This window comes from Haliotis rubra, unplaced genomic scaffold (genome assembly GCF_003918875.1).
Source record: "Haliotis rubra isolate DU_JTF1 unplaced genomic scaffold, ASM391887v1 Scf435, whole genome shotgun sequence".
Taxonomy (NCBI): Eukaryota; Metazoa; Mollusca; class Gastropoda; order Lepetellida; family Haliotidae; genus Haliotis; species Haliotis rubra.
This window is the reverse complement of record NW_025767119.1, coordinates 479991-495799: the sequence shown is the minus strand read 5'-3', so window position 1 is coordinate 495799 and position 15809 is coordinate 479991. Positions and strand designations below refer to the sequence as shown.

General features: G+C 40.6%; 1 protein-coding gene across 1 annotated transcript in view; it reads left to right on the top strand.

Moving 5' to 3' along the window:
* Positions 1-15809, top strand: part of LOC124289190 — a 32189-nt gene continuing 16380 nt past the window's right edge. Inside the window, exons 1-10 of the mRNA XM_046725797.1 lie at positions 1-73; positions 1499-1626; positions 2682-2888; positions 4565-4813; positions 7739-7905; positions 9865-9987; positions 12219-12330; positions 13560-13720; positions 14385-14489; positions 15099-15173. Coding sequence (XP_046581753.1) covers positions 45-73; positions 1499-1626; positions 2682-2888; positions 4565-4813; positions 7739-7905; positions 9865-9987; positions 12219-12330; positions 13560-13720; positions 14385-14489; positions 15099-15173 — 1356 coding nt within the window. The 5' untranslated portion in view covers positions 1-44. The remainder of the gene's footprint in view (positions 74-1498; positions 1627-2681; positions 2889-4564; positions 4814-7738; positions 7906-9864; positions 9988-12218; positions 12331-13559; positions 13721-14384; positions 14490-15098; positions 15174-15809) is intronic.

Sequence of the window (15809 nt, the reverse complement as noted above, 5' to 3'; positions counted from 1 at the left end):
ATCTGTGTGACCTTTAGACGCCATCAGAGGTGTGACGAACCAAGATGGAGGACAATAGGAGGCATACCGACAGGTAAGAAAGTACACACGATTTACCTGGCCATTAATTACTGATGCAAAGAAGGAAACAAGGCAGGTGATCATTTAATAAGGAGTTACCTGTTCTATCAATGTAGAGATGAGCATTAAACAGTTATCGCTCTCGGAACAAGGTTGCTGATGCTGTCTCAAAGAAGGCTGCCCGAGATGGTGTAGCATTGCTTCCTCCATATACTCATCTTCCAAATTTGCTCCGATGATTCCTTCATGCTCGTCAGCACCACGTCCATGTTTGAGAATAAATGCGGTGTACGTTTAAGACTTACGTCACTCGAGATATACCTGAAGCTTCTGTGCAAAGTGAGAGAGTGTGCCTACTTTTATGTCCCTTTTAGCAATATTCCAGCAATATATCTTCGGGGGATACCAGAAATGGACTTCACACATCGTACCCATGTGGGGAATCGAACCCGGGTCTTCTGCGTGACGAGTAAACCACTAGGCTACCGCCACGTTTTTCATTAAGCGCTAAAATCCTACCCTCTTATGAGAGTCCGCCCATGCCTATAGCCCTAATGTGTTGGTCGGGGAAGTTAGTGAAGATTGACATTGTATTTAACGTATTTAATTCCAGTCTTATCACGAGGTTTCTATTTTCCCTATATTTTTGTAGAACAAATATACCACCGTCCAAATGCACACGCATTCACGCATTCACGCACACACACACTCACACACACATACACACACGCACACCCACACACACTAACGAGGCCGCAAACAGATGCACGTCTAACTATGCACATTGACGCAGGCGCACACACAAACTCATACAAGCACCGAAACACTGGCACATAAATACGAAGACAGCCACACACGCAAGGGCGCGCATACACACACTGACAAACACATACGTATACAAACAAAAACATGAGCGCGCATACATACACACTTACTAACACATATACATGCAAACATACACACGAGCGCGCACACCCCCACTAACAATGGCACCCATACACACACTAGCACACACAGGCATGCACGCACACTAACAAGGGCTTGCATACACTTACTAACAAGGGTGCGCTTACACACACTATCAAGGGCTCGCTTACACACACTAACAAGGGCTTGCATACACTCACTAACAAGGGTGCGCTTACACACACTAACAAGGGTGCATACACTACTAACAGGGTGCGCTTACTAACACACAGCGGTGCGCATATACACACTACTAACATCGGCGCGGATGCACACACTAACAAGGGCGCGCATACACACACTATCAAGGGCGCACATACACACACTACACACACTAACAAGGGCGCGCATACAGACACTAACACACACAAGCACTCACACTAACATGGGCTCGCATACACACACTAACAAGGGCGCGCATACACGCACACACGCGCTATTGTCACCCACTCACAGAAGTGTTGTTTTGCAGGTCACTCACAATGAGAATCTCTACCCTCGTCCTTCTGGCCGCCTGTGTCGTTGCTGCTGCTGCTGTGGGTGAAGATTTGACTGTTTGTAGTCAAGACGACTTTGCAAAGAGGGCAATAGCTAATGGAGGTGAAGATCATGTTTGTTATGTAAACACTTCCAAGTAAATCCCCACTACCACAGAAAGATGTCCAGCGATACAAGCGGTTCCCGAGATCAGTGACTCGACCATTATGTGTCGTCCTACTCCAACAATTTTTGCAATCACAAAATGGACCAATCGTTAACTCCGGTCGTGTCGATGGGGCATTGATGATTTTCCTTGTATGTTATTGTTGATGAATTAAAAAACACCCTTTCTAAAGTTCATATAACACACCCATGGCGCAGTGGTAAAAATATAACAAGGCTCTAGGAAGAAGTCAAAACAATTGGTACTCTGTGGGTTTCTCTGAAGGACGTAGTGAAGAGTTCTGTCCCTTTGCAATGTGGTTTGATATTTAGCAGAGAAAGACACAGTGTGTTTCTCCTCTTGTGTTTGGATCCCTCAACTTACTTTTCATTTATTAAAAAGGTCATTGACATAAAAAAACAACTTTTGTGGGATTATGTTTCTTGAAAAAATACTTCGGTTTTGCATTTATAATTGCAAATGTAAAAAGCTTATATTGGGCCGTTTGCCAACCCTAGTCAGGCTATGGTAAAGTTTGGGCAACATTAACTGACACAATTCAACTCAGTTTTCATTCACGTTTTCCACAAACCAGGACCCGCTTGCACAGAACACTGACATCACCAACCTCTTCCGCAGAGGCCATTAGGTCAGTTACCTGAAAACTGGTGACGTCATCTCTTTGTCATGACGTCATGACTGTCTGGTAACAAAGAGCCTGTACTTTGCTGAGAAAGTGTAACTTGAATGTTAAATTTGATCACTTTCTATTCATGAAATATATTACATACAAACCGACCAAAGAGCATACAATATTTATCTCTTTACAGACTTTTCACACACTGATATACTCAACAAATCTAGGATCACCCCAATTTTCAATATTAAAGTATTTAATACTTCATATTATGATCCATATATTGCTTAAACATTGAATATTGGGGTTGTCCTTAACTTTATGTTGAGTATAAAATACTGTCATTTGTGTCTGATAAAGAACTATTTTTTCTAGGTCCTAAGAAGCCGCAGTTGCCAAAGCAATATTCTGTGCGAATTGAAGCCAACATCATCGAACACAACTACACACAGGACATACACGAGTACTTCGACTCGACCGACAATATGGGCGCAGTCCATGAGTGGATTAACGGCCAAGAAACCAAGATGATTTTCCTGTATGCTACTGGTGAACTGATAACGCTGCAGTACGACAACTCAGGTAAAAGTACAGAGCAGAACATACACTTTATTAAAGCTTGAATCAGCTGCTTCTTCGTCTTGAAATTGAATACAAATAAGTACATGGGCATTTTAAGCAGCGTGAGATACTGATCATTTGATTACCATGTATTAAATATTTACCTAATTTTGCAATATCTGTATTACTATCACATGTGAGTAATTGTACGAGTTAATAGGCACTGGGGTTTTGCCAATAGTATATATTAATGTAGTATTTACATATCTGGGACAAACCAAAATGAAATTGTATTCGTCTTCTATTAGATTAAGATTTAAAGATAAACAATGGCCACATATTCATTCTTCCCTTAGTACATTGTGGTATCTTCCAACCTCAATTTGTAATTTATGTGACGATGTTTTAAAGGTGGTAACATTTTTTCTTATGGGATTATCTTTACATTCAAGTAAATTTCATAGCCAAATTGTTGCTAAATATGTTTATAAATGAAAGCTTACATCCCTTTATCATGTTTACAACATGAAGATACAAGAAGGAGTTATCACCCTTTAGTCATTAGAAGGAAACGGTGATTTCCCTTTTGTCATATAACAGAATCATAACACAAGACATGGTCTTTCATTACGTATGCGACATGAAAATAAGGAAACAGTTACGCCCCATTAATAATGTATACAACAGGCAAGTATGGGAACAGTGGTTTCCCTGTATTCAGTCGGAATATTGACAATACAATAAATATTGACATGATAATTCAAGAAACAGTTATCTCCCTTTAATCATACACACAACATGAAAATAGGTGTAACAGTTATCTGAACCGACATCATCATCATGCAGACAGCTATTATTAGCCTTTAGTCATTTGCTCAGAATGATAATATACTCTTCAAAAAACGTAAGGGAACCTGAACCATCAATTTGGATTCGAGGTATAAGCGTTTACAAACTTTTCAAAGACAGACATCTCATGAACGCACCACCATTTCTCTTTATCACCGCCCCTAAAGACAACACATGGGATGCACGTGCACAACTCAGTAGACCCATACACGTGCATGGGGTGTTATTCTTGATTTTGACGGTTTTCAAGAATGTCGATAAATCACTGTAGATCATTAATTTGGACAATCATCTTGCATCACACAGTTGGTAGTGTTTGTTTCTAGCCGTTCCTTTTTGTTTGAAAATGAAAATCGTACACATGCAAATTTCACGTCATACACCAGTCATCTTTCAAGAGCGATTACTGTACAAACAGCTATGGAAGTGAAAGTGATGATGCCCTCTTAAAACATTCATTATTGTCATATGAACATTGATTCTTCCAATACATCTCCAACGTTTTTCAACGTTCCCTTGGAAGAGTGTAAGTTACAGTTACCTCCCTGTAGTTATTGATGTGTTTAGTAAATTACATAATATCATGCAAAGACACCCTTTCTAAACTTCACATAACACACCCATGGTGTAATAGTAAAAACATAACAAGGCTCCAGAAAGAAGTCAAGACCAGTTATATTTTATGGGTTATCTGAAGGATATAATGAAGAGCTTCGCCCCTTTGCAATGAACTGGTTCTAGAATATCACACTCCGGCGCAGTGAATGACCACAAAGGAAATAGTTATCTCCCCTTAGTCAGGTACACTACTGTACAATACGCCAATGTACATCTCCATCTACCTGCAGGTGCCCCTCCAAGGTGCCACGTGGACATCCTCGACAAAAGCAGCGCAAAAAACATATTTGGCGTGGTTCAGTACAATAATGGATCCGATCACATCTTCTCGGCGAACCAGGCTCTGCGTTTTGGTGGAGGCATACCGGAAGTGTATATAGGTACCGGGACAGCACGAGACGGGATCGTCGTTGACATGTGGGAGTCGTGTATCTTCTGGGAAGAAAAAAATGCAACGTTCAAGCTGACCTGGTCTTTTAGTGAGTTTCGTCAGCGCAGTTTCAATGCTTTTAGAAACGGTTTCTTGGTGTCCTCCCATTTGTAATACAGCCATTTGTTAGACAGCTTAAAACAACAAACTTTTCAGCTGTATGTACAGCTAAATAATGACCTGTAACCCCTAGATACTCGTAGGTATGGAATAATCCATGCAGAATTAAAAAATTATAAAATAATTGTTGATGTAAAATAATTGATTGTTGATATTTATTGACAATGTGAGTAAGACATTAAAACAATTATAATCTGTAAAAAATTGATAAGTAAACAATCGTTAAAAAACCTGATAATCGCATAAATAAAGTCATTCCAAAGGTATTCTAAAGTTCATAATCACAAGAAAAAAACATTCAGTCACTTTGCAAGTCGAATGAGGTTGTCGACGGTATCTAGGAACTGAAGTGGAGTATTTTGTCCCTGACGAAGCTAATCTTTCAGTCTGACAATCATTTTGTCTATCTCCCTATACACTCACTTCCTTCGTGGTGGTGCACCTCCAACGTCGCGCTGTGCTATCTTGGTCCTGTCTTTCAGTTCAAGTTTCTTCACCACTTCAATGAACCGAAAGATGGTAACATATTCGACGTATATTCGTAACCCAGCCATGCTGATATATTAAGCATGGTCTTTCTTTGTGGAATTTTTGCCGAATTACTTTGTACCTACCTTCTACTTGTGACAAAGTCCTGACCCAAATTAGTTTGCTCGACTTATAGAGAATAAAGACATAAGTTCATAAATTTAAACAAACATTTAAACACGTGTTAAACAGATCAAACGTGAAATGCGAAAACTTAAACCATATGCTACATTGTAATAGAAAATCAACAATGGCATGAACAAATTAACTACGGGCACGCTCTACTCACCGGAGCAATCTAACTAGGGCTGCACCATTGTGGATGTGGGTGTTGTCTTAATTCATACCCTACTCCACTGTCTAACAACTGGCTGTCTAATAATTGGCTGTCCAACTAATGGGAGATAACCCCTGCTTACTAGATTAGTGCAACAATCTAAACATTCAATCCCAATTTAACTCCAAAGCTTGGACGGACAACCCCTTTAAGAGCATAGGGGCCCGTCTCGCTCAGAAACAGCGTTAGAAAGACATATATGTATATAGACCCTACCCTATAACTATATAAAAGTAATAATGTAGGGTCTATATATCTATATGTCTTTCTAACGCTGTTTCTAAGCGAGACACGCCCCTATGATTAAGAGCTATCCTACTGAACGTTGTTTAACATTGCAGCTATGGTGTATATGATCTTGACGGTACATCGTTTTGTTAATGCGGGCCATTGTTGATATGTAATATATGATCTTGACGGTACATCGTTTTGTTATTGCGGGCCATTGTTGATATGTGATATATGATCTTGATGGTACATTGTTTTGTTATTGCGGGCCATTGTTGATATGTAATACTATATATGATCTTGATGGTACATCGTTTTGTTATTGCGGGCCATTGTTGATATGTAATATATGATCTTGATGGTACATCGTTTTGTTATTGCGGGCCATTGTTGATATGTAATATATGATCTTGATGGTACATCGTTTTGTTATTGCTGGCATTGTTGATATGTAATATATGATCTTGATGGTACATCGTTTTGTTATTTCGGGCCATTGTTGATATGTAATATATGATCTTGATGGTACATCGTTTTGTTATTTCGGGCCATTGTTGATATGCAATATATGATCTTGATGGTACATCGTTTTGTTATTGCGGGCCATTGTTGATATGTAATATATGATCTTGATGGTACATCGTTTTGTTATTGCGGGCCATTGTTGATATGTAATATATGATCTTGATGGTACATCGTTTTGTTATTGCCGTCCATTGTTGATATGTAATATATGATCTTGATGGTACATTGTTTTGTTATTGCGGGTCATTGTTGATATGTAATATATGATCTTGATGGTACATTGTTTTGTTATTGCCGGCCATTGTTGATATGTAATATATGATCTTGATGGTACATTGTTTTGTTATTGTGGGTCATTGTTGATATGTAATATAAGATCTTGACGGTGCATCGTTTTGTTATTGCGGGCCATTGTTGATATGTAATATATGATCTTGATGGTACATCGTTTTGTTATTTCGGGCCATTGTTGATATGTAATATATGATCTTGACGATGCAGCGTTTTGTTATTGCGGACCATTGTTGATATGTAATATATGATCTTGATGGTACATCGTTTTGTTATTTCGGGCCATTGTTGATATGTAATATATGATCTTGATGGTACATCGTTTTGTTATTGCTGTCCATTGTTGATATGTGATATATGATCTTGACGGTACATCATCATTGTTGATATGTAATATATGATCTTGATGGTACATCGTTTTGTTATTGCGGGCCATTGTTGATATGTAATATATGATCTTGACGGTACATCGTTTTGTTATTGCGGGCCATTGTTGATATGTAATATATGATCTTAATGGTACGTCGTTACATCATTGCGGGCCACTGTTGCTATAGAATTTAGATCTTAATGGTACATCGTCACATCATTGCGGGCCACTGTTGCTATGGTATATATGATCTTGATGGTACATCGTTTCATCATTGCGGGCCACTGTTGCTATTGTATATATGATCTTAACGGTACGTCGTTACATCATTGCGGGCCACTGTTGTTATGGTATATATGATCTTAATGGTACGTCGTTACATCATTGCGGGCCACTGTTGCTATGGTATATATGATCTTAATGGTACGTCGTTTCATCATTGCGGGCCACTGTTGCTATGGTATATATGATCTTAATGGTACATCGTTACATCACTGCATGACAGACTTATATAATATGCATAGCTAGGCGCTACCTTCTTACATTACTGCTTGACATTGTTGTTATGGTTGCAGGTGCCAACAATACCTGGACGACAGCTGAAAATGTAGTAGCCCCAGAGCAGTTGGACGTCGAGGGGAAATATCACGTGAACAGCTCTGTCACTCTCCCCATCCTAAGGGAGTACGTGTTCACCGACTTTAAACCAGTTCTCACAGAAGGCCATGTATCACCATTCGAGGTAAGTGATTCCATTAGCGCAATATGGCGGTGGGGCAGCCTAGTGATTAAAGCGCTGCTCGTCACGCAAGGAGGTGGGTTCGATTCCCTACATTAATACAATGAGTGAACCCCATTTCTGGTGTCCTCCGCTGTGATATTACTGGAATCGTGCCAAAAGCGGCGTCAAACTAATCTCACTCACTCACTTACTCTAACGAGGGTTAGATTTAAGCTGTGTTGTGTTGTTGCCATGCCTAGATTATGTCCTTGATTCCACATGTAAGTTGTGTTGCTAGCCATGCCTACATTATGTCCTTGATTCCACATGTAAGTTGTGTGCTAGCCATGCCTACATTATGTTCTTGATTCCACGTGTAAGTTGTGTTGCTGGTCATGCCTACATTATGTCCTTGATTCCACATGTAAGTTGTGCTGTTGCCATGCCTACATTATGTCCTTGATGCCACATGTGAGTTGTGTGCTAGCCATGCCTACATTGTGTCCTTGATTCCACATGTAAGTTGTGTTGCTAGCCATGTCTATATTATGTCCTTGATTCCACGTGTAAGTTGTGCAGCTGCCATGCCTACATTATGTCCTTGATTCCACGTGTAAGTTGTGTTGTTGCCATGCCTACATTATGTCCTTGATTCCACGTGTAAGCTGTGTTGTTGACATGCCTACATTATGTCCTTGATTCCACATGTAAGTTGTGTTGCTAGCCATGCCTACATTATGTCCTTGATTCCACGTGTAAGTTGTGATGCTAGCCATGCCTACATTATGTTCTTGATTCCACATGTAAGTTGTGCTGTTGCCATGCCTACATTATGTCCTTGATTCCACGTGTAAGCTGTGTTGTTGCCATGCCTAGATTATGTCCTTGATTCCACGTGTAAGTTGTGTTGTTGCCATGCCTACATTATGTCCTTGATTCCACTTGTAAGTTGTGTTGCTAGCCATGCCGACATTATGTTCTTGATTCCACGTGTAAGTTGTGTTGTTCCCATGTTTACATTGTGTCCTTGATTCCACTTGTAAGTTGTGTTGTTGCCATGCCTACATTATGTCCTTGATTCCACGTGTAAGTTGTGTTGTTGACATGCCTACATTATGTCCTTGATTCCACTTGTAAGTTGTGTTGCTAGCCATGCCTACATTATGTCCTTGATTCCACATGTAAGTTGTGATGCTAGCCATGCCTACATTATGTTCTTGATTCCACATGTAAGTTGTGCTGTTGCCATGCCTACATTATGTCCTTGATTCCACGTGTAAGCTGTGTTGTTGCCATGCCTAGATTATGTCCTTGATTCCACGTGTAAGCTGTGTTGTTGCCATGCCTACATTATGTCCTTGATTCCACTTGTAAGTTGTGTTGCTAGCCATGCCGACATTATGTTCTTGATTCCACGTGTAAGTTGTGTTGTTGCCATGTTTACATTGTGTCCTTGATTCCACTTGTAAGTTGTGGTGCTAGCCATGCCTACATTATGTCCTTGATTCCACTTGTAAGTTGTGCTGTTGCCATGCCTACATTATGTCCTTGATTTCACATGTAAGTTGTGTTGCTGGCCATGTTTACATTGTGTCCTTGATTCCACATGTAAGTTGTGTTGCTGGCCATGTTTACATTGTGTCCTTGATTCCACATGTAAGTTGTGTTGCTGGCCATGTTTACATTGTGTCCTTGATTCCACATGTAAGTTGAGTTGCTGGCCATGTCTACATTATGTCCTTGATTCCACGTGTAAGTTGTGTTGTTGCCATGCCTACATTATGTCCTTGATTCCACGTGTAAGCTGTATTGTTGCCATGCCTACATTATGTCCTTGATTCCACGTGTAAGTTGTGTTGTTGCCATGCCTACATTATGTCCTTGATTCCACGTGTAAGTTGTGTTGTTGCCATGTTTACATTATGTCCTTGATTCCACATATAAGTTGTGTTGTTGCTATTCATTGTGTCTTTGTTACAGACGCCAGCCGGCACGTACTGCCAGAACCGAGTGTCAACCCGGCCTCTACCCAACGTCACCAAGACGTTCACATTCACAGCGGAAATATTTGAACCAATGAACAACTACCTCAACTGGATTAAGGTAGTCTTATTAGGTCGCCTAGAGGGTATTATGCCTTGCACGTGGTTGAATTAGGTAGCAGGATAATGATATGTATTAGCTTTAAGAGTCATGGTATTTCGGGCATTAACGTTCTCAAGTATGTCAGAGGACAGGTAATCTGACCGCGGAACATCTTACTCACATTCAAAAGACGCATGGACCCGTGAAGATCCGGGTTAGAATCGGTCTCCAGCAACCCATGCTTGTCGTAAGAGGCGACTAACGGGATCGGTGGAAATCAGGAATCAGGATTCCATACGGGAAATACATTTATCAATATGGTGGTTATTACACAAATAACTAGGCTGTATACCTTTTCTTACATCATCTAGTGCTGTGCTTGATAAGATAATATGAAATTCGTCACATTTAACAGGGTGGTTACAAATTGTGCATATTCTATTTTCCAAGTCTATATTATACTATCTGCCGATTTCAACCGGTAATCTGTGATTGCATGTTCGTAGTTTTGTCACATTGTTTCAATGGGAGGCTAATTAAATTAGGTTCTAAATTGGGAGTATGCTTATATAACGAGTAATAGTTACCTTTTGATGAATTGTTGAAGGGCATGATTGCTTAAACTGATCTATAAGTGTGTAAATAACATAGTTTTTCAACCAGGATGCGGAAGGAAAACTTTGGGACTGCCATATATAAGATAACCCAACATTTTGAAGTAAAACCTTTCTAAAACAGTTGCATTTTCATACCCCCAAACGTCTGATCCATATAATGAAATTAGTAAAACGCATTGATCAAAAAGTTTCAGCTGACAGTCAATTTGGATTTTACTAATAGCGTTGAAAACAGAAAACATCGACTTTGTTGTTTGTTCTGCAAGTCTCTTTTTAGCAAACGTTAAATAGAATTCCCAAGTATAGATATAATCGGACAAATAGAGAATCTCATCCGATTGTCTTTTGATATCAAATATATCACCACTAGTTGATATAGTTACAAATACCCGAGGCTTGCCAAGGATATTTTAGTTTTATCAACGAGTGTTGATATATTTGATATCAGAAGACACGAGAGTGAGATTCTATTAATCATAAAAAATCACTCTTTTTAGTTTTCGATGAAAAATGTGCATCTCTGAACACAGTACAGCCATTAGACTTGCAGTACAGCGATGTGATAGCATTGTGACATCATCAAGTTCATGACGTCATAGCATTGTTAGGGCATTGTACAAAATCTACTGTCAAAACGATATCTCCTAGGAGATATCGTTTGATCTCACACAAGCAATATCTCCTGTGGAACACAGTTTTAGATGATAATTTCAATTTCCTCATCAAAACGGTTTAAACCTATATTTGCTTTATACATAACCTTTTGAAAATATTACAATTTTGGTTTTGTCTAACTTAACTTTAAGTCTCCACAATATTCAATATGTTGAGAAATTGTCTAAGCTAAATTGTAATTCTTCAGTACTTTCACAGAATAAAACTCGGCTGACATGGTTGACACATGTCATCCTATCCCAATTGCGTAGATCGATGCTCATACTGATCACTGGACTGTCTGGTCCAGATTCGATTAATTACAGACCGCCACCATATAGCTGGAATATTGTTGATAAAATTAAACTCACTCACTCACTCAAAGACGCCTGGATCAAGATATAGACACCTTGTGTTTGCAGTGTAGAACACGGCTACCGTAGCATAGGAACCGTTGGAGGGTTACGGGTATATAAAACGGCACTGGAGTCAAGTGTCAAAATCACCAGCTACTCTTAGTCATGACAAAGCTGAATTTTTACCACGTTACTTTACGTTGTGCCATAGTTTAATATCTTCCGGGTCTGACAACCGTGAAGACCCATGCTTGCTGTGACAGGCAGACTGACGGTATGGAGTATTTAGGCTTGTTGACCAGGTCCCGTTCCTCAAAGCGATCGTAGTGCTACGATAGTCGTAAGGCCATGTTAAAGTATGGGAGTTACGATCATCTTAGCGCTACGATCGCTTTGAGGAACAGGGCCCTGGTTGTAATGGTATAATGGTTGTAACTACCAATATCGGTGCTAATGGTGTCAGTCACTGGATTGTCTGGTTCAGGTTCGACATTTTACTGACGTCGGCAGGCGTGCAGCGTTATTAGACACGCAAATACAACCAACCATGTCACCTGTTTTCGCGTAGATCGATGCCTTTTTCCAGTTGTTTTTTAAGATGTATCCATGTGTCTGTTTGCAGGAGTACTACGACTGGTACTTCGACCTCGTCCGCTACGACTACAGCGTTGACCCCAACACCCAAAGTCCCTATGGCAATGGCAAGCTGATCCGAGTACACGACTTCAACACAGGTCCGTAGCAGTGTATTGTACCTTTACGCTGATCCACCCGGGCATCACACAAAGCCAACGTGTTGTGCTATATAAGTCCCCGTTACAATAGCTCACGAATTAGTAGCCTGTGATGATGAGTTTGAATCCACTGTTGGTTCCATCCTTTCGATTGTCGGGACTGCTCCTGTCAGGGTTTAAAGAACATTGAAAAACACAAACAGAAAGTGTTAGTGCCCATGGGGTTAAGGCTTGATGCTGAAGGGTTTGCCACCGAGGGCTAAGATTCGGGTTCGAGCCTCTCTGTGGTACAATTTCCATCAATCTCTATATCGATAGCCAGCCCTAATCAAAGCAGGATACATTATTCTCTAATTAGATACGTTAGAATACTGTCCGAAATTCCTGAGAACAAAACCAACCTCCGCCTTGCCAAGGGGCACTGGACGCATGCGCAGGGCGAATAATATCGGTCCCAGTTAATATAGCGACGACTTGGTTTATATAGCATCTTTACTCATAATGTTGCGGTGGGGTAGCCTTGTGGTTAAAGTGTTCGCTTGTCACGCCGAGGACCCAGGTTCGATTCCCCACATGGGTACAATGTCTGAGGCCCATTTCAGGTTTCCCCCCGCCGTGATATTGCTGGAATACTGCTAAAAGCGTCGTAAAACTACTCTCTCACTTTATTCAGAGTGATATCGATGTAATTACAACTCATAGTAAGAAGCATTTTCGGGAATTTTTATTTTCAAACCAAGCTCCTCCTTTCTGTAAACTAAGAGGCAACTAACGGGATCGGGTGGTCAGGCTCGCTGACTTGGTTGACACATGTTATCGTATCCCAATTGCGTTGATCGATGCTCATACTGTTGATCACTGGATTGTGTGGTCCAGACTCGATTATTTACCAACCAACCAACCAATCAGTCATTGACAAGCCGTAATAATATGGTGATACAAGTACCAAAACACGATCCGTTGAATCCTGTATTCGTCGTTGCTGGAACTATTGCCTTCCGAATAATCCATTAAAACAATACCCAATTACGTCTCAGACCGATAGATCTAAGTTCGATATCAAGAAACCCACATTTTAATTAGTTTCTGATAATAAGTAATAAATATAATAACTCAGAGCGAAATAGCTGTTCTCGGTGGTATGTAATCCTTCGCTATTATTTTTCTCGGTTAAGCCAATAATTTCTGGAAGTTAATCATTAACTGTGTTGTCCTTCCTTCGTATTTAGGCGTGGCTTACATCATGGACGCCATGATCGGCAACTGCTCGGTGACCAAGATCAGTGCTTCGGGCTTCGACTCAAAATCTTTGGACGCCGGAAATGTTCGGATAAGGACAAACAAAGAGTTCTTCGACTTCGCCAATAACTCATATGAATATTCTGGCCAGGTATGAGTTCCTAGGTCCCTAACAATGGTCCTAGAACAATGTGGTGAACATTTGCTTTAATATCATTCAAAATCATTAAAAATGTGTCAGGACCAAGATCCGGGTCAGAATTGGTCATCGGGAACCCTTGTTTCTCGTAAGAGCCGACTAACGGGATCGAATGGTCAGGTTCGCTGATGATGCATGTCACCATATGTCAACTGCGTAGATCGATGCTCATGATATCAATCACTGGATTGTATGGTGCAGACTCGACTATGTACGGACCACCGCCATATATCTGGAAAATGAGATGAATGCGGCGTTAAACAACATTCAAACAACACATACCGCTGGCTGAGTGGGTTAGATGGCTGACTCTGGAACTCAACCTAACACAAGTACTAGAATCTGCACTTTATGAAGTCATTGTAATCCCAAGATGACACGTTACATTTGACCTCTTTCTTAATGGCATTGAGTACCCTTACGACTGTCATATATTTTGGTGACAATCCCGTGACTCCCCAAATCGCTCATCCCCATCTTCTTACTAACTGATCGCCCCCTAGGTATAACTGTCCAATAGCTACCGGGCCAGTATAATTGTCTCCATATGACGTCATGTCTCCCCGTGACATCATGTCTCCCTGTGACGTCATGTCTCCCTGTTTCCGTGTTACAGCGAGTTGTACGTGGTATCACCTGTGACGTGTGGACCGCCCGGAGAATCGGCTACCCAGCTGGTTGGCCCACCGCCATCAGCATCTGGGAGTGGTACTTCGCCAGCGTAAGTACCCTACGCATATTGTACCCAATGAACCAAAAGTTAAAGGGCACCAGGATTTGTGTTTCAAAGCCCACGACCTTGACAGAAAAGTTATATGCATAGGACAAACACCGTAACTTCTCTGGAACAGTAAATATCGTGTTCCTCCACAATGGCGAAAGAACGCCTGCAATTGTGTGACGATACCTACCACTGCTGTCAGATTAACTATATTTAACTAAACTACTGCTTTTGAGTAGTTGTTGGATAGTAGTTGTTGGATAGTAGTTGTTGAATAGTAGTTGTTGGATAGTAGTTGTCATTCTTTACATCTTTCTTTCGGAAGGTACGGTTAGAATTGATCTTCAGCAGCACATGCTTGCCGTAAGAGGCGACTAACGGCAACTGGTGGTCAGGCTCGCTTTTACGTGAATGACACACGTTATCGCTTCCCAGTTGCGTAGATCGATGTCATGCTGTTTGATCAGTGGATAGTCTGGAATATTTATGAGTGCGGCGTAAACATGCACTCACTCACTCACTTAAGAAACTGCATGTATTATAGGACTACTCTCCATGTGATTCGAACATAAGAGCTACAAATGTAATTGTTGATATGTGTTATGGCAGAGCGACTGGATGGAGAACACCGGGATTCACAATTACTTCTACCTGCCCGTTATGCTGCAGATTACGTCACAGGCGGTAAGACACCCGGTGTTTGGGCACCTGCTTCTCCACCATGGGTCATAATCCTCTAAGCATTCAGATTGGGATCTTCTTTGTTGGGATCTTCTTAGGATAAAAGACTGTCGTAAGTCTATGTTAAAGAATGGAAGTTAATATCACCGCGAGTTAAGGTGTACTTAGGATAAAGACTGTCGTAAGTCTATGTTAAAGAATGGAAGTTAATATCACCGGGAGTTAAGGTGTACTTAGGATAAAGACTGTCGTAAGTCTATGTTAAAGAATGGAAGTTAATATCACCGGGAGTTAAGGTGTACTTAGGATAAAGACTGTCGTAAGTCTATGTTAAAGAATGGAAGTTAATATCACCGGGAGTTAAGGTGTACTTAGGATAAAGACTGTCGTAAGTCTATGTTTAAGAATGGAAGTTAATATCACCGGGAGTTAAGGTGTACTTAGGATAAAGACTGTCGTAAGTCTATGTTAAAGAATGGAAGTTAATATCACCGGGAGTTAAGGTGTACTTAGGATAAAGACTGTCGTAAGTCTATGTTTAAGAATGGAAGTTAATATCACCGGGGAGTTAAAGGTGTACTTAGGATAAAGACTGTCGTAAGTCTATGTTAAAGAATGGAAGTTAATATCACCGGGAGT